This window comes from Schistocerca piceifrons, chromosome 2, assembly GCF_021461385.2.
Source record: "Schistocerca piceifrons isolate TAMUIC-IGC-003096 chromosome 2, iqSchPice1.1, whole genome shotgun sequence".
Taxonomy (NCBI): domain Eukaryota; kingdom Metazoa; phylum Arthropoda; class Insecta; order Orthoptera; family Acrididae; genus Schistocerca; species Schistocerca piceifrons.
The window spans coordinates 206,594,817-206,615,424 of NC_060139.1; the positions used below are offsets into that span (position 1 = coordinate 206,594,817).

The following is a 20,608-nucleotide window of genomic DNA, read 5'->3' on the forward strand; positions in this document are numbered from 1 at the left end:
AAAAATGCTAATGTTCTTTTCCATTCTTAAATCTTCGAAATTAGTTCATCAATTGCTTTCGTGCATGTGTTTATACGCAGCAATGACGATACGACTGCGAAAAGTTATAATAGGGTATTTGACTGTGTTCAGGATAATCATCTTATATTGTTAATTACATCAGTATCTGTTTGAATCTGCTGACCGTAAAATTTATATTCTTACTGTATGAGAGAATGGATTGTGAATGAATCCACAGACGTTATTTTCGTGTAAATTATTACATTTGGCTAATTAATGTTTGTTCACATTTCGCATCAAAGTGAGAAGAAAGCCAAAATGGGGGGGGGGGGGGGGGAGAAGCGTTCATCCAGATCGAAAACGTGCAATTGCAGAATAAAAGGGACTGTCGTAAGGCTCTCACTATTTGCAACTAATGAGAATATTTTCAAGTATTCCTTCGGTGTTCATCGCTTAATTATCAACACCATCTCTTCGTAAATTGCCACTAGAAACAAAATCTTACATACGTACCGCAGGGAAAGTGTTAAAAAAGGGACACAGATCGCTCATGCCTCAGCGAATATTATCATTTTATTCGTAGGTATAGTTGTTTCTTCTGTAGTTTATTCACTAAATGGAAGAGGCTTCAAGGTCTCTTTTTGAATTGTTACATCAAACTGCGTGCCATTGTTTACATCTTCGACTTCAAGTAAAACATACTAGATAGGCCGACGTAATCAGCCCCCTAAAGCAGTCGGAAAAAAAGATCGGTCACGCACCAGGGGGGGGGGGGGGGGGGGGCAATTGCCCCCATTCCCCCCCCCCCCCCCTGGATCCGCCCCTGAGCCAAACCATTATGATCGCCTGCTTAATAGCTTGTTTCTACTTCTTTGGAACGAAGTGCATCCATAATTCCGCGTATCAAGGATCTGACATTTGTTGGTGGGTTTGTGGAGGTATGTAACATTAGATGTCTAAGCACAAGTCATGTTATTCACGTAAACAACCGGCTGCTGATTTTCGTATGCAGTGATGGCGCCCAATGGCGAGCCAGATGGTGCGTTCCATAGAGTTTACATCAGGCGAATTTGGTCGCCGAAACATCAGCGTTCACTATAATGTTCCATAAACCACTGTAGCATGGTTATGGCTCCGAGACACGGACAGTTATACTGCTGCAGGATGACATCGCCATAGGAAAAGACATCACGCATGAAGGGGTGCAGGTGGTTCGGAGCTGACAGCCTGTCATCGATTCCTGCGACAGGTCCCTTGCAAGCGTAGAAGAAAGTCTCCCATAGCATAACATTGCTACCACCAGCTTGCGACCGTGGCGCGCTGTACATTTCGAGCCGCCGTTCACCTCAACGACTTCGTTTGTGGAGACGATCATCGATGCATCAGCACAGCTTTAGAAAGCATCGCTCCTGCGAAGCACAACTCGCCCTTTTTTCACATGATATCTTGCGAACCATGGATGAAGGGTATCAGGCGGATGCCATATTCCTTGACTTCCGGAAAGCGTTTGACTCGGTGCCCCACTCCAGACTCCTAACTAAGGTACGAGCATATGGGATTGGTCCCCAAGTATGTGAGTGGCTCGAAGACTTCTTAAGTAATAGAACCCAGTACGTTGTCCTCAATGGTGAGTGTTCATCGGAGTTGAGGGTATCATCTGGAGTGTCCCAGGGAAGTGTGGTAGGTCCCCGGTTGTATTCTATCTACATAAATGATTTTTTGGTTAGGGTGGATAGCAATGTGCAGCTGTTTGCTGATGATGTGTGTACGGGAAGACGTCGTCGTTGAGTGACTGTAGGAGGATACAAGATGACTTGGACAGGATTTGTGATTGGTGTAAAGAATGGCAGCTAACTCTAAAAATAGATAAATGTAAATTAATGCAGATGAATAGGGAAAAGAATCCTGTAATGTTTGACTATTCCATTAGTAGTGTAGCGCTTGACACAGTCACGTCGATTAAATATTTGGGCGTAACATTGCAGAGCGATATGAAGTGGGACAAGCATGTAATGGCAGTTGTGGGGAAGGCGGATAGTCGTCTTCGGTTCGTTGGTAGAATTTTGGGAAGATGTGGTTCATCTGTGAAGGAGACCGCTTATAAAACACTAATACGACCTATTGTTGAGTACTGCTCGAGCTTTTGGGATCCCTATCAGGTCGAATTGAGGGAGGACATAGAAGCAATTCAGAGGCGGGCTGCTAGATTTGTTAGTGGTAGGTTTGATCATCACGCGAGTGTTACGGAAATGCTTCAGGAACTCGGGTGGGAGTCTCTGGAGGAAAGGAGGAGTTCTTTTCGTGAATCGCTAGTGAAGAAATTTAGAGAACCAGCATTTGAGGCTGACTGCAGTACAATTTTACTGCCGCCAACTTATATTTCGCGGAAAGACCACAAAGATAAGATATGAGATATTAGGGCTCGTACAGAGGCATATAGGCAGTCATTTTTCCCTCGTTCTGTTTGGGAGTGGAACAGGGAGAGAAGATGCTAGTTGTGGTACGAGGTACCCTCCGCCACGCACCGTATGGTGGATTGCGGAGTATGCATGTAGATGTAGATGTATATCTAGTCTAGCAAAAATATTATTCACCCGAAGAGCTGACACGTTTCCAGTGATCGACGGTCGAATCCCGATGGTCCTGTGCTCACTGCAATTGTAACTGACGATGTCGTTAGGTCAATATGTGAACACGTACGCCTGATCTGCAACGGAGCTCCGCGTTGAACAGTATACGATGAACGGTGTGCTTCGAAACAGTTGTGCGTGCATCAGCATTGTGCATCAGCATCTGCTTTACAAAGCAGTCAAGCCTCCGAACCCCACAGTCTGTGACGACTCGTGAACTTCCAACAATTTAGTCCATAGTGATAGTTTCACTGTCCTACCTCCTTCCGTAGGTGGTCACGACAGTAGCGCATGAACATTCGAACAGCTTCGCAGTTTTCGAGATACTCGTTCACGAGCTCTGCGTAATAATAACCAGCCTTTTGTCAAAGTCACTTGCCTCAATGGATTGCCCCATTTGCAGCCCATATCATCACTAGGGTGATCCTCCGTCCGTGTCTGCTCCGCTTACATATACTATGTGATCAAAAGTACCCGGACACCTGGCTGAAAATGACTTACAAGTTCGTGGCACCCTCCATCGGTAATGCTGGAATTCAATATGGTGTTGACCCACCCTTCGCCTTGATGACAGCTTCCACTGTCGCAGGCATACATTCAATCAGATGCTCGAAGGCTTTTTGGGGAATGGCCGCCCGTTCTTCGCGGAGTGCTGCACTGAAGAGAGGTATCGGTGTCGGTCGGTGAAGACCTGGCACGATGTCGGCGTTTCGAAACATCCCAAAGGAGTTCTATAGGATTCAGGTCAGGACTCTGTGCAGGCCATTCCATTACAAGGATGTTATTGTCGTGTAACCACTCCGCCACAGGCCGTCCATTAAGAACAGGTGCTCAATCGTGTTGAAAGATGCAATCGCCATCACCGAATTGTGCTTCAACAGTAGGAAGCAAGAAGGTACTTAAAACATCAATGTAGGCCTATCCTGTGATAGTGCCGCGCAAAACAACAAGGGGTGCAAGCCACTTCCATGAAAAACACGACCACACCATAACGCCACTACCTCCGAAGTTTACTGTTGGCTCTACACACGCTGGCAGATGACATCCACCGGGCATTTGCCATACCCACATACTAACATAGGATCGCCACATTGCGTACCGTGATTCGTCACTCCACACAACGTTTTTCACTGTTCAATAGTCCAATGTCTACGCTCCTTACACCAAGCGAGGCGTCGTTTGGCATTTATCGGCGTGATGGCTTACGAGCTGCCCCTCGACCATTAAACCCAAGTTTTCACACCTCCCGCCTGTCATAGTACTTGCAATGGATCGTGATGCAGTTTGGAATTCCTGTGTGATGGTCTGGTTAGATGTCTGCCTATTACACATTATGACCCTCTTCAACTGTCGGCGGTCTCTGTCAGTTAACAGACGATGTTGGCCTGTACGCCTTTGTGCTGTACGTGTCCTTCGCGTTTCCACCTCGCTATCACATCGGAACAGTGAACCTAGGGATGTTTAGAAGTGCGGAAATCTCGCGTACAGACGTATGACACAGGTGACACCCCATCACCTGACTGCGTTGGAAGTCCGTGAGTTCCGCGGAGCGGCCGATTCTGCTCTCTCACGATGTCTAATGATTACGGAGGTCGCTGATATGGAGTACCTGGCACTAGGTGGCAGCACGATGCACCTAACATGAGAAACGTATGTTTTTGCAGATGTCCGGATACTTTTGATCACATAGTGTATGTACTTCTGTTACTGCGTCACATGCCGCAACACCACCAGGAGTCATCCAACGTCGTGTTGGACAGTGTTCATAATGTTTTGGCTTACAAGTGTGTGTGTGTGTGTGTGTGTGTGTGTGTGTGTGTGTGTGTGTATGTGTAATAGAACGAGAATTAAAATTCACGAAGAACTGACAGATGAAATTATAATAGACTAACTAATTGTTAAATATGTATTGAAATTGGAAATATGTCCTGATCATCTTCTCCCTCCTCCTCTTCCATCTCTTTGCTTATCTCCTCCTCCCTCGCCCCGTCGATCTCCCCCCCCCCCTCCCCCCCCCCCCAACCTCGCCTCTGTCGTCCATTTCGTCTTTCCCTCTCACGCTGATCTTGAGCCTTGTTTATTACGACAGCAAAGGGAACCTTGATTGGCAACTGAAATCACTTAAAATAGATGGGTAAATCGGTTGGTTCCATTGGTGTATGGGCTATAAGATACCTCTCCAGTTGCTGGATCTGTGAGGATAGTAGCTTCAATGACAAGTAGTCGCATAGTTTTGATCTGCAAACGAGTAGGATTAAGAGGTTTTTAACTATTCAGTCTCCGTAGTAATATTCTAATCATAAGTCAATAAGTCAGAAAAACACCTTTTCTGTTTTCTGTTAAAATCGACTGCGAAGAAGAGAACAAAAGATCACATGGGTGTATATGTAGTTTTTTTAATTATATATAAGGAAAAGGCAAATATACGCGAGAAATGTTTAGTCTAACGGTTTAAATGCCCCGCTATCGTAATTAAAACCTGACTGCTAGAAAGTATACGAAAAGTAAATTTTCACAGCAAAGTAGCGCACGGCATTTTTCCTGGCGTTCGATTTTAAAGGAAAACCTGTACATTCGACGTATATAGCCTACGTCTGCCTGAATGTTTATTAGAGCATCATGTAAAAATATGAAGCAAATCGGTCAAGAACTTTCGAGATTTTTACTAATAACATTGTTTCTTCATGTAGTACACATATATTTAAAAAAAAAGTGTAGCCTATATCCTTTCTAACGTCTGTCGGAGAATCGTGTCAAAATGTAAAATTAATCGGTCAAGTACTTTTCGACATTTTAGGCATCAATGTTAAACATCGACTTGTCTTTATATGGTAGTATAGATTAAGTGTTTTGTCGGGAGTAGGGCACTCTATGGGGCAGAAATATAGACATTGTGATGAGGAAACGAAAAACGTCTAGTAACATTGAAGATGTGAATGTGGAGGAAAATAGAGAAGATAATCTGGAAAGAAAGAATGATTAACGAAAGACTTTTGGAAAGGGTTTGTAAGAGGAGAAGACTGCTGCAGGTTGTAAGAGAAAGGAAGAAGAACTGGCTCGGGCATTCCTTGAGATGAGTACTTGCTAACAGTCGCTTTGGAAGCAGTAGTCTGTGGAAGGAGAATGAGAGGAAGGAGGAGATACGAGATCATAGGCGGCATAAAGGGAACCGGAAATTACGCCGACCTGAAGAGGATGCCAGAAGACAGGAGAGCATGAAGAGTTGCCACGTGAAAACCTGCCTTCGGGCAGAACACAATGATGATGATGAATACACTTAATAAAATGTTCCGGGCTATTATGCCGTGGTCGAATGCATTTCACTTCAAAACCCGACGTTTCGTTGCCATCTGTGGAGGACATTTTCAAAGGGTATCATAGCTTTGTTGAGTGTCCGATTCACACCCTGACTCGCTACTGGCTAAACCAAAATTCCGCTTCCGCGAGCATCCACGCAGTGGAGTGATGTCACATGTTTTGAATAGGCGAGCGCAGTTGGCCATTGTAGACTGCCGTTGTCCGCTTTTGCTATTATCCCACGGTGGAAGACTGGTACACATTACCGGAATCCAAATATCATTCAATTTCAATTCCTCCTCCCTCATATAACATTCCTGGGGTGTTTTGCAAGTTCCATGGCCTCTCTGAATAGCCTTTCATGGTATCCGCTTGTGGCTGCTAGTACAAGAGTCCTATAAAAATGAATGTGCTGGCCTCTGCCAGTCTCCCCACTTCTGCAATTGCCCTTGTTCTCTTCGAGTCGTTTTTTGACAGTTCTTTTTGTACCCACTTACACCTCCCCACAACTACACAGAATCCTATAAATTCCAGCTTTTTCCAGCAGTTGGCGGGCATCCACAGCCGATTTTAGGTGATCTTGTATCTTCCGTGTAGGTGTGTAGACTACCGCAATGTTAGGCTTTTCCAGGATTTTTCCAATGCTGTCAGTCACGTCCTCAATTAATGGCACGAGAACTTTCGATTTAACCGGCGCTTGAGCTTCACTATAATTTTTACGCGGTGGTCTTAATGCTCTTTTCACCTCTGTGAACGAATAATTATTCTTGAGAGGTGCACTGGTGAGATATTTTAATTCTTCGTCAAGCAGCTCTGGTTCGCGGATTTTCCTTGATCTATCCGCTAACGTTTTCATGATGCCTCGCTTTTGGTGCGGCTGGTGGTTCGAATCACGGTGTAGGTAACGGTCTGTGTGCATGGGTTTTCGGTAAACCGTGTGATCTAAGCTACTACCTTCTTTCCTGAAAACTAGCACAACAAGAAAATTTAATCTTACGCCTACCTCCTCTTCCTCCACGGTAAACTTGCCTATTCAAAACACGCAACGTCACGCCACTGCGCGGAAGTCGAATTTAGCCGTAGTCAGCAGCGATCCAGGTTGTGAATCGGACATTTAACAAAGCTACGACCGCCACTGAAAATGTTTTCCGCAGATGGGGCTGAAAAATCGGGTGTTCAAGTGAAATCCATTCGGCCATGGTTCAATGGCCCGGAACATTTTATTAATTTTGACATTTCTGGCCGTGATGATGAACATAACCTGAAAATCTCGTCTGAAAAATCAGAGTATGGTAATATCAAGAGCACCTCTAACATGTAAGTAGAAGTAAGTAGTATGTCGACTGAACAACTGATGAGCTTTAATTATCTGTGGACTGTTATCACTAGTCACAAAAATGGGCCTGCCAAAGACCGTCGTTATGTTGCCCCTCGCACAGCAAGCTGTCGTTCCGAATGCGAAGCGTATCTAAATGAACTCCAGAGGGCAAGGGCTCGTTCCATTGACGCCCTTTAGCCACCTCCAGGGACCCTCTCGTGTCCATTCTGAGTGGCAGTCTGTCTAAAACGTTTTCCTCGGTCACGTACAAGAAAAGCGCCTCATTTCAATGCTGGTCGGCACTGGAATGAGATTTTCACTCTGCAGTGGAGTTTGCGCTGATATGAAACTTCCTGGCAGATCAAAACTGTGTGCCGGACCGAGACTCGAACTCGGGACCTTTGCCTTTCGCAGGCAAGTGCTCTACCGACTCACGCCCCGTCCTCACAGCTTTACTTCTACCAGTACCTCGTCTCCTACTTTCCAAACTTTACAGAAGCTCTCCTGCGAACCTTGTAGAACTGGCACTCCTGAAAGAAAGGATATGGCGGAGACATGGCTTAGTCACAGCCTGGGGGATGTTTCCAGAATGGGATTTTCACTCTGCAGCGGAGAGTGCGCTGATATGAAACTTCCTGGCAGCTTAAAACTGTGTACCGGACCGAGACTCGAATTCGGGACCTTTGCCTTTCGCGGGCAAGTGCTCTACCAACTGAGCTACTCAAGCACGACTCACGCCCCGTCCTCACAGCTTTACTTCCGCCAGTATCTCATCTCCTACCTTCCAAACTTACCATCTTGTGACACGGACATGGCCAAGGTGGCGTTGGACTGAACTGTTGTGAAATTTCATGCCAATGTCACATCATTAATTCGTCTTACACCTCCTATGAACTTCTGAGCTCTAGCCTTTTTATCGCAGGTGTCGATACTTTGCTGTTCGAAGCGCCGCAGAGCCCAAGGGAGACGTTGCAAGGCGCCACGCTTTTACGCAGTTACAGAGAGAAAGGCTGTGGGCGCTCTTTGAGCCAGATTTTACACTTGTAAGTCGCTATGGGGAAAAATGACTGGGTTTCAAAAGAAGTGACCCTTCAATACTTTTTGGAAATGTACATGTGATGAGTCTTGTCAATATGTACTCCCCAGCGCCAAATTTGAGATCCGCACGTAAGCCTATGTGGTGCTCGAACCCACGAGTCAGGAAGGTACGTAACACAAGGTACATAACAGTTTTAACGACTGACACTTACGAAGCTACCGTTGAGACATTCGTTAAACTTTGGGTGACTTGTGCAGATGCTGACGCAGAATGAATGGCGTCGCCTTCGCGAAGACTACGACACACTCTGCCAGTTGACGAGAGACGTGGACAGCTCCGTCTGCAACATCGTGCTGCTCTCCTGCGCCAACAACCTGTACTTTATCTGCCTCCAGCTCTTCAACAGTCTCAAGTAAGTCATTACTACACTACGTACAACCGATGGTAATACAGTTTTAAAAATCATGTCGATAAAACAAAAAGACGACGATGACACTTGGAGGTATCCTCATCTACATGTTTACTCTTCAGTGCCACACGTCTTTTCCCAGCACTGGATGACGACAGGGATCCCGGTTGTAGAAGTCTGCATTTTAGCTGTTCAAGAAACCTTCCACTTAGAAAATCACTAGGTCTCCATTCTCGAAATGTCTTCCACGCAACAGTTTCTTCATCAGAGCAAAGGAGAATAAGCCACTGGCCTACATTTTAAGAGAACACGGGTTTAAAGCAAAATTTCGTAGCCAAAAGAAGCGCCATGTGCAATTGTATCCTGTACAGATTGATACAGTGCATTTTCATGGAGAAAAAACACCATGTTGGATACCATCCCGCGGCACTTCTTCTTAACAGTCTGCCATATCTGCGTCAGGTAATTTCGGTAGTATACTTCTGTGAATACGCTTCTGGAATACGCTCTTACAAATTCTGAAGGTGGCAGGGGTAAAATACAGGGAGCGAAAGGCTATTTACAATTTGTACAGAAACCAAATGGCAGTTATAAGAGTCGAGGGGCATGAAAGGGAAGCAGTGGTTGGGAAGGGAGTGAGACAGGGTTTTAGCCTCTCCCCGATGTTATTCAATCTGTATATTGACAAGCAGAGAAGGAAACAAAAGAAAAATTCGGAGTAGGTATTAATATCCATGGAGAAGAAATAAAAACTTTGAGGTTCGCCGATGACATTGAATTCTGTCAGAGACAGCAAAGGACTTGGAAGAGCATCTGAACGGAATGGACAGTGTCCTGAAAGGAGGATATAAAATGAACATCAACAAAAGCAAAACGAGGATAATGGAATGTAGTCGAATTAAATCGGGTGGTGCTGCGGGAATTAGATTAGGAAATGAGACGCTTAAAGTAGTAAATGAGTTTTGCTATTTGGGGAGCAAAATAACTGATGATGGTCGAAATAGAGAGGATATAAAATGTAGACTGGCAATGGCAAGGAAAGCGTTTCTGAAGAAGAGAAATTTGTTAACATCGAGTATAGATTTAAGTGTCAGGAAGTCATTTCTGAAAGTATATGTATGGAGTGTAGCCATGTATGGAAGTGAAACATGGACGATAAATAGTTTGGACAAGAAGAGAATAGAAGCTTTTGAAATGTGGTGCTACAGAAGAATGCTGAAGATTAGATAGGTAGATCACATAACTAATCAGGAAGTATTGAATAGGATTGGGGAGAAGAGAAGTTTGTGGCACAACTTGACTAGAAGAAGGGATCGGTTGGTAGGACATGTGTTGAGGCATCAAGGGATCACCAATTTAGTATTGGAGGGCAGTGTGGAGGGTAAAAAGCGTAGAGGGAGACCAAGAGACGAATACACTAAGCAGATTCAGAAGGATGTAGGTTGTAGTAGGTACTTGGGGATGAAGAAGCTTGCACGGGATAGGGTAGCATGGAGAGCTGCATCAAACCAGTCTCAGGACTGAAGACCACAACAGCAACTTCTGTGACTGTTTGCCCCTTACGAGTATAGTTCGTTAGCACCACAGTAAATGGCTCTGAGCACTATGGGACTTAACATCTGAGGGTATCAGTCCCCTACAACTGAGAACTACCTAAACCTACCTAACCTAAGGACATCACACACACCCATGCCCGAGGCAGGATTCGAAACTGCGACCGTAGCGGTCGCCCGGTTCCAGACTGAAGCACCTAGAAACGCTTGGCCACACCGGCCGGCAGCACCACACTAAGGCAGTCCCAAGGAAAACTCTGCATCACATTGCTTGATGGTGATTGGGTCTTGGCATTCTCTGTTGGTAGCGATTCCACATATTTCCACTGCTTGCTTTGCTCCTTTGTTTCGGCCTCATACTGATTCATCCAGCACTTCTATATCTATTATAGATCTGCATACATTCTCCGCAAGCCATTGTATGGAACATGGCGGGGGCTTTCTAATATGACTACTACTCATTTCCTTTCCTGTTCCATTCGCAAATACAATGAGCGTTAAACGAATATCTATAAGCTTCCGTACGAGCAATAATTTCTCTCCCCTTATCTTCGTAGTCCTTGGGCGAAACGTACGCAGGCGGTAATCTGAAACTGCATTGTTCTGCAGTCGGCCTCAAATGCCAGTTCTCTAAATTTCCGCGCAATAATACGTCACGAAAAGAGCGTCTTCCCCCCCCCCCCCCCCCCCCTCCCCCCGAGCGATTCCCATTTGACTACACGAAGCATCTCCGTAATACTTGTGTGTTGATGGAACCTACCGGTAACAAATTTAGCAGTACGCCTCCTCATTCCTTGGATGTCTTCTTTTCACGTGATCTGGTGGGCATCCCAAACACGCGAGTTGTTCTCGAGAACCGGTCTCACTAGCGTTCTATACGCCGTCTCCCTTATAGATGAGCTACAGTTTTAAATAATTCTCCCGATAAAAAGAAGTCGAGCATCCGCATTCCCTATTACCAACTTGACATACTGATTCCATTTCATTTCGCTTTGCAACGTTACACCTAGATATTTAATCCTTGTGACTGTGTCAAGCAGCGCTCTGCTAATGCTGCATTAGAATGATACACGATTGTCTTCTACCTCATCCGCACTAACTTAACGTTTTTCTACATTTATAGAAAGCTGCCGTTCATCATACCAACTAGAAATTTTGTCCAAGTCATCTTGTACCCTTCTACAGAAACTCAACTTCTTCCCTTACACCACAGCATCATCAGCATACAGTCGTAAATTGCTGCTCACCCTGTCCGTCACATCATTTACATATGCAGAGCGACGCTTTATAAATCCCTGTTGGTTTGTGGGCAGAAGCTTTTCTGTTTCGAGAAACATATAGGAAATTTATTATATTCAAACACAGAATGTGGTCGAGAATTCTGCAGCAAACCGATATTAAGGTTGTTGTTGTGGGTGTGGTCTAAAGTCCAGAGACTGGTTTGATTCAGCTATCAATGCTACTCTGTCCTGTGCAAGGTTCTTCACCTCCATGTACCTACTGCAACCCATATCCTTCTGAATCTGTTTAGTGTATTCATCTCTTGGTCTCCCTCTACGATTTTTACCCTCCACGCTGCCCTCCAATACTAAATTGGTGATCCCTCGATGCCTCAGAACATGTCCTACCAACCGCTCCCTTCTTCTAGTCAAGTTGCGCCACAAGCTCCTCTTCTCCCCAATTCTATTCAATACCTCCTCATTAGTTATGTGATCTACCCATCTAATCTTCAGCATTCTTCTGTAGCACCACATTTCGAAATCTTCTATTCTCTTCTTGTCTAAACTATTTATCTTCCACGTTTCACATCCATACATGGCCATATTCCGCCAACCAGCATCAGATTCCCGTCACACCGACGAGAAAGTTGACCGACGGTATTGTTTAGAGACCAGTGCCGATCTCAAATGGTTCAAATGGTTCAAATGGCTCTGAGCACTATGGGACTTAACATCTATGGTCATCAGTCTCCTAGAACTTAGAACTACTTAAACCTAACTAACCTAAGGACAGCACACAACACCCAGTCATCACGAGGCAGAGAAAATCCCTGACCCCTCCGGGAATCGAACCCGGGAACCCGGGCGTGGGAAGCGAGAACGCTACCGCACGACCACGAGTTGCGGACTGACCGATCTCAAAATGACGCAGTTTGCGTAATTACATTGCCAGGATACTGATCCGAAAGATCGGTAAAAGAGATCTCAGGGACGCCGAAATAAAAGTGTAATAAAGTAATAGCTTATTGAACACTAGTAGCGTTCTGTTGTGGCCACCAAACAAATCATCGGCAACTCTCCTTCGCTGCAGCCTGAAAAAGTTCTAAAACGCGACATAATAAATTGAGATGTGGCATTAATGGAAAGGAAAGTAGGTTCTTCATTTAAATACGTGTGTTGTAATTAAATTAGCGCAATTATTTAACGAAAAGTTACAGATACGAGAGCGACACTTACATTTTGTGTAACAGTCATCGTAAACAAACGAGAGAGAGAGCTCACAGCTCCTACTTTTATGTAATCCAAAAATTAATTACGACGACTGTCTTCAACTTGTTTTACAGAGTATAAAGTTTTAATATGTAAACATTTCTCTGGAACATTTACCAACCACAGGACGTGTGGCGTGTAACTGAAAAAGTGTCATGATGGTCTCTGAAAGGGCAGAAGATTCCGGACTAGTCTCCCACTCGGATCTCTGGGAAGGGACTGCCAAGGGGGAGGTAACCATGTGAAAAAAGACAATAACCAGTGAAGTCGGAACATTCTACGAGTCGGTGCGTGGAATGTCGAGAGAGTTTGGACACGGTAGGGAAGCTAGAAAATCTAAAAATTCAAATGTGCAGTCTAGATTTAGTGGAGGTCAGTGAAATGAAATGGTAGATAGATAAGGATTTCTGGTCAGACGAATATAGAGTAATAGCAACTGCAGAAAAATAATATAGAGGGAATGGGGTTCATTATGAATGGGAAGATAGGGCAGACAATGAGTTACACTGAACAGTTCAGTGACAGGGTAGTTCTCATCAGAATCAAAAGCACACAAACGCTAACAACAATAATCCAGGCGTACAGACCGACGTCACAAGCAAAAGACGAAGAGACAGAGAAAGTATATGAAAATATTGAACCTGTATTCCAGCGCTGTGGCCGAGCGGTTCTAGGCGCTTCAGTCTGGAACTGCGCGATCGCTACGGTCGTAGGTTCGAACCCTGCCTCGGGCATGGATGTGTGTGATGTCCTTAGGTTAGTTAGGTTTAAGTAGTCCGAAGTTCTAGGGGACTGGTGATCTCAGATGTTAAGTCCCATAGTGCTCAGAGCCATTTTCTGTAATCCAGTATGTCGAAGAGAGAGAGAAAGTATATGAAAATATTGGGCCTGTAATCTAGTATGTAAATGGAGATGATAATCTGTTACTCATGAGACACTGGAATACCCTAGTAGGGGAGGAAAGAGAAGATAGAATTACGGGAGAAAAAGGGGTTGGTAGTAGAAATGAGAGAGGAGAAAGACTAGTGGAGTTCTGCGATAAATTTCAGCTAGTTATAGCCAATATAAACTTCAAAAGTCACAAGAGGAGAAGGTATACTTGGAAGAGACACAGAGATGCCGAAATACTCCAGCTGGAATGCGTAATGGTCAGACAGATTTCGATATCGGAAACTGGGTATAAGACGTACACAGAAGCAGATGACTCAAATTACCGTTTAGTATAGGTCAAGCGTAGACTGAAGTTCAAGAATATCGTCCAGAAGAGTCAATGTAGAGAGAACTCAACTTTTGGGTGATGAGGAGATCTGTCTAAAGTTCTCTAAGAATGTACGTACTGCGATAATGAGTACTACAGAGGGCAGTTCAGTTGAACAGGAATGGATATGTCTACAAAGTGCAATAACAGCAGTTTGACAAAAGCATATAGGTATTCAGAAGGTAACTGCAAAGAGACCTTCTGAACATAAGAAATAAATACGGAAGCGCCAAAGAAACTGGTATAAGCATGCGTATTTAAATACAGAGATGTGCAAACAGGCAAAATATGGCTCTACGGTCGGCAACATCTATATAAGACAAGTGTCTGGCGCAGTTGTTAGGTCGGTTACTGCAGCTGCAATGCCAAGTTATCAAGATTGAAGTGAGTTTGAAGTTGATATTACAGTCGGCGCACGAGCGGTGGGACACAGCATCTCCGAAGTCGCGATGAAGAGGGGATTTTCCCGTACGACCATTTCACGAGTGTTTAGTGAATATCAGGTATCCGGTAAAACATCACATCTCCGACATCGAGCCGGCCGGTGTGGCCGAACGCTTCAGTCTGCAACCGCGCGACCACTTCGGTCGCAGGTTCGAATCCTGCCTCGGGCATGGATGTGTGTGATGTCCTTAGGTTGGTTGGGTTTAAGTAGCTCTAAGTTCTAGGGGACTGATGACCTCAGATGTTAAATCCCATAGTGCCAGAGCCATTTGAACCATCTCCGACATCGCTGCGCCTGGAAAAAGATCCTGCAAGAACGCGAGCAATACGACTGAAGAGAAACGTTCAGCATGACAGAAGTGCAAACATTGCGCAAATTGTTGCATATTTAATTGCTGGGCCGTCAACAAGTATCAGCGTGCGAATCACTCAACGAAACACCATCGATTTTGGCTTTCGGAGCCGAAGACCCACTCGTGTACCCCTGATGACGGCACGACACAAAACTTTACACCTCGCCTGGGCCCGTCAACACCGACATTGGACTGTCGATGACTGGAAGCATGTTGCCTGGTCGGACGAGTCTCGTTTCAAATTTCAGCGATCGGATGAACGTGTGCGGGTGTGGAGACAATCTCATGAATCCATGGACCCTGGCCGCACGGGATTAGCCGAGCGGTCCGGGGTGCTGCAGTCATGGGCTGTGCGGTTGGTCCCGGCGGAGGTTCGAGTCCTCCCTCGGGCATGGGTGTGTGTGTTTGTCCTTAGGATAATTTAGGTTAAGTAGTGTGTAAGCATAGGGACTGATGACCTTAGCAGTTAAGTCCCGTAAGATTTCACACACCTTTGAACATTTTTGAACATGGACCCTGCATGTCAACAGGGGTTGTTCAAGCTGGTGGAGGCTCTGTAATGGTGAACAGCGTGTGCAGTTGGAGTGACATGGGACCCCCGATACGTTTAGAAACGAGTCTGACAGGTTACTCGTACGTAAACATCCTGTCTGATCACTTGCATCCTTTCATGTCCATTGTGAATTCCGACGGACTTGGGCAGTTACAGCAGGACAATGCGCCATCCCACAGGTCCAGATTTGCTACAGAGTGGCTCCAGAAACACTCTTCTGAGTTTAAACACTTCCGCTGGCCACCAAAATCCCCAGATATGAACATTATTGAGCATATCTGGGATGCCTTGCAACGTACTGTTCAGAAGATCTCCACCCCTCGTACTCTTACGGATTTATGGACAGTCCTGCACAATTCATGGTGTCAGTTCCCTCCAGCACTACTTCAGACATTAATCGAGTCCAAGCCACGTCGTGTTGTGGCACGTCTGCATGCTCGCGGGGCCCTACACGATATTAGGCAGGTGTACCAGTTTCTTCGGCTCTTCAATGTGGTAGTTCAGTCGATCAGCAAAAGAACTTACAGAAACGTTCAGCTAAGATCAGGAATACAGCAACATGAGTCACTTAGTAATGAAACAAATACGAAGCAGGAAGTGATGAAAAGCAAAGGCGAAACAGCAAAAAAAAAAAAAAAAAAAAAAAAAAAGTGAAGGTCTCCAAAAAGAAATGGTCGTTGGAACGATTGGTTCACCATATAGAAAAAGTCAAAACATTTTAAGTAAAAGCAAAGGCGACAGCATTTGGAGTGCATTAATAATTTCATTGTTAAGTGTAGAGACGAGAATTGATGGCTGAAACGAGTGCACTGAAAGCCTCTGGTTATGTGACTGAAAAAGAAGTGGAGGTCAGTATGGAAGACTTAAGGGCTCTAGTATTACAGTACAACAGAGCTTTTGAAGACTTGTCATCACATAAGTCGGAAAGCATAGACAACATTTCTTCAGAATTTCTAAATTCAGTTGGACGATCAAACAACCACTGAAGTTGGTTTGTAGAACCTATGAGAGTGGACCTTGGAGATACACCATCAGACTTCGGAAAATATCATCCACACAATACCAAAGACTGCAAGGGAGATACGTGCACGTCTGGCTTAAACTTCTGGCATCCTTATTGATGCAAAGAATAACAAACGGAAGAATGGAGAAGAAAACTGAGAATCTGTTAGATGACGATCAATTTGGTTTCAGGAAAGGTGAAGGCATCAGAGAGACAGTTATGACGTTGCACTTGCTAATAGAACACAGAGCTGACGAAAATCAAGTATCTTTAGGGATTTGTCGACCTGGAAAAAGTGTTCGACAATATAAAATGGTGTAAGATGTTCGAAATTCTCAGGATGATAATTGTAAGCTATAGAGAGAGACGGATAATGTACAATATGTACTAGAACCACAAACAAAAAATAAGAATGGAAGACCAAAGACAAAGTTTGTGGATTAGAAAGTGTATAAGAAAGGGATACAGTTATTTTGTCTTACTGCTAGTGGGATAAGACAGGTTCTGGGGCCCTTTTATATCAAATTGATATGCTAATTAATTAAACTGATCAATTAAACCACCCCTCCCCCTGCCCTCCCCTTAACCTGTTGTTCTGCCAAGTGGTTTATGACCCCATGGCGGTTGACCTGGCGGTTTATTTATGACCCCCTAGGGATAATCTGTACTTCTGAGAAACCCCCCACCCATCTGACTTCCCTCCTCCTCCCCACCCCTTTGTGGAAAAGAACACTTTTGTTTGTCACCCCTCCCCAGTTCTGTTCTGAGCCTCTTTTGGCCGTCCTAGGAAGCCCCCCCAGACCTCACCTCACCTCCATCACTTCCCCCCTCCCCTCACCATCAGGAAGTAGGCAGGAAAAAGTCTGTGCCGAGCTGCTGAAGAGGAAGGATCTCATAACACGAAATTGAAGTCAATGTCAGTTGACATAATAACATATTGTTCATTTCAATTTGCATATTCTTTATTTAATCAGTTTGTTGGAGACTGCTTCTCCTCTCCGCTCCCCCTTTGGGTAGAGTTCAGGTCTGCACCCCCTGCCCCCTTTCCGTGATGTGATATCTGTAAGCACCGAGAAATGGAATGAAGTGTGATATATTAGCTGCTGTTTTGGGTTACTTGCACATATGTCAGCTGATGGGGCACCAGGCATGCTGCTGTCCATGTCTGCTAGTCAGGCGCCATTGGCTCTAGGCAGAGCACTGAGCATTGACAGCTCTGTTTGCTGCAGAAACCTGTGGTCCAATGGCACGTTCCAAGATTGCGCACCAGCATGTTCCACTGGCATCACCAAATGCCAGCTCCCAGAACTACCGCAAGACTGTAGTGTGTGAGGCGCCTGTCCTTTGGGCCATAGAGAGATTTTAGATTAGATTAGATTAATACTTGTTCCATAGATCACGAATAAGACATTTCGTAATGATGTGGAATGTGTCAGGGTAATAAAAAGTGTCTATACAAGATATTACATTACACAAAATATTACATGACACTTAATATTTTTAATTTTTTTGTGGGGGTTGAGGAAATTACCCACTTAATATATCCAAAAATTCATCTAATGAGTAGAAGGAGTTGTCATTAAGAAATTCTTTTAATTTCCTTTTAAATGCTATACGGCTATCTGTCAGACTTTTGATGCTATTAGGTAAGTGACCAAAGACTTTTGACAGCATAATTTACCCCCTTCTGAGCCAAAGTTAGATTTAACCTTGAGTAGTGAAGATCATCCTTTCTCCTAGTGTTGTAGCCATGTACACTGCTATTACTTTTGAATTCGTTCGGATTGTTAATAACAAATTTCATAAGTGAACATATATATGGTGAGGCTACAATGAAGATCTCTAGCTCTTTAAATAAGTGTCTGCAGGATGATCTTGAATAAGTTCCAGCAATTATTCTGATTGCACGCTTTTGTGCAATGAACACTCTTTTACTCAGTGATGAGGTACCCCAGAATATGATGCCATACGAAAGCAGAGAATGAAAATGGGCGTGGTAAGCTAATTTACTGAGATGTATATCGCCAAAATTTTCAGTGACCTCAGTAGCATAAAAAGCTGAACTCAAACGTTTCAGCGGATTCTCAGTGTGTTTTTTTCCAGTTCAACCCCCCATCAATGCAGACACCTAGAAATTTTGAATATTCTACCTTAGCTACCGATTTCTGATCGAAGTCCATATTTATTAATGGTGTCAATCCATTTACTGTGTGGAAATGTATATACTGTGTTTTGTCAAAGTTTAATGAGAGCCCATTTGCAGAGAATCACTTAATGATTTTCTGAAAAACATCGTTTACAATTTCACCAGTTAATTCTTATCTGTCGGGTGTGATAGCTATACTATTATCATCGGCAAAAACTACCAGCTTTGCATCTGCGTGAATATAGAATGGCAAGTCATTAATACATATTAAGAACAGCAGAGGCCCCCAAGACTGAACCTTGCGGGACCCCATTCTTGATTGTTCCCCAGTCTGAGAAATCACCAGTTTTTGCATATTATGTGAACTGCTTATTTCAACTTTCTGCGCTCTTCCAGTTAGGTATGATTTAAACCATTTGAGCACTGTGCCTTTCATACCACAGTACTTGAACTTATCTAGAAGTATTCCATCATTTTCACAATCAAAAGCCTTTGATAGATCACAAAAAATCCCAACGGGTGACTTCCAGTTACTCAGAGCAATTAATATTTCATTAGTGAAAGTATATATAGCTTTTTCCGTTGAAAAACCCTTCTGGAAACCAAACTGAGATTTTGTTAAAAATTTATTTTTACAAAGGTGTGAAGCTGCTCTACAATACATTACTTTTTCAAGAATTTTGGATAAGGTAGTCAGAAGAGAGATTGGGCAGTAGTTGTTGACATCAGATGTATCCCCTTTTTTATGCAGCGGTTTAACAATGGCATACTTCAGTCTATCTGGGAAAATACCCTGCTTCAGAGAGCTATTACATATGTGGCTAAGAATCCCACTTATCTCTTGGGAACAAGCTTTTTTATCCTGCTGGAAATGCCATCAATTCCATGTGAAACCCCTGTCAGGGACCATACAGCCCACTGGAGAGAATATGCTGCCTGAGGCCGCACAGCCCATTACTGGGAGTTGTGGCCATTGATACCAGTCTGAGCAGACACATGTGCCTACCTGCCTGATCCCCTTTTGTTCTCACAGCCCTGAACAAAGCATCAGGTGGTGGCATTTCTTTGGCCAGGAAATTCCAGACTTGCTTCCCAGCTGTTTCTCTCTCTCTCTCTCTCTCTCTCTCTCTCTCTCTCTCTCAGGCGGTTAGTTCCTGTTTGCCACCTCCTCTCCCTCCTTGTGAACTGGTGGGAAACGCTCAGTCTTCATTGAGCTGCTGGACTGGGAGGATCTCATGAACACAAAATGGGTGGTAAATTAGGGGAATATGTTTATTTATTTCAACATTAATAAATTAAATTAATTAAAGTTGTGGGAAATAATGGACTGTGGTACTCTGTAGTTGGGCAGGAATCATAGCCCTCTTTTATGACGTCACAGGACAAAGGGGGACCTGGCACAATTACGATGTTGAAAATGGCGGGAAATAGTCCTTTTGCACTACACTATTCATGTTAATTACTCAACACTTTATGGGAGTCAAATATATAGCGTAAAACACTCACCACCTTCTTACAATGATTCTTCTTCGTAATAAAACGTACATAAGCTCTTCACATTTGAGAATCACACACATACATTTTGCAAATCAAGTAATTACATTTCCGCCACAAATAGAGCATAGCACTGAATTTGTCCGAGGTTGTTTATGCTCTGACGATTGAGAACACAAGGACTCTCCTCCACAGGCTGGTCGATTCACCGCCACCACAACGTTTCTACCTTATGCTAAACATATTTGGCCACAAAAAACCTTCCGATCATACACAGTTGTGCTCGCGAAGCATGCTCCATCTGCCGACTGCAGGAGTGCCGGGACCCATGGCCGTGCCAGCTGGGAGAATACTAGAGTCCCGCACATGCGTCAGTCACGCCGGCAGTTGTGCCCCCGTCTCCCAGTATCCACACACCAGCTGTACCATAACTCAGAGGCCAGAGGGTCGTCACCTTAGCCGGCCAGCCGACGACCAATCAGTTTACATGGGTTGAATAATCGACCAGCGCAAACACTCGCCATCTTGAATCTTATCAAATTTCCACATAAAAATCAAAGAATACACATAACACATGTGTGTGCTTCTGACGCCGCTCTCCAGTGTACTGTTTAGTTCGCTA

At 44.3% G+C, this 20,608-nt stretch overlaps 1 protein-coding gene across 1 annotated transcript in view; it reads left to right on the forward strand.

Moving 5' to 3' along the window:
- LOC124775263 (gustatory receptor for sugar taste 64e-like) overlaps window positions 1-20,608 on the forward strand; it is a 155,989-nt gene that overhangs the window by 74,995 nt on the left and 60,386 nt on the right. Inside the window, 1 exon segment of the mRNA XM_047250102.1 lies at window positions 8,533-8,716. Coding sequence (XP_047106058.1) covers window positions 8,533-8,716 — 184 coding nt within the window.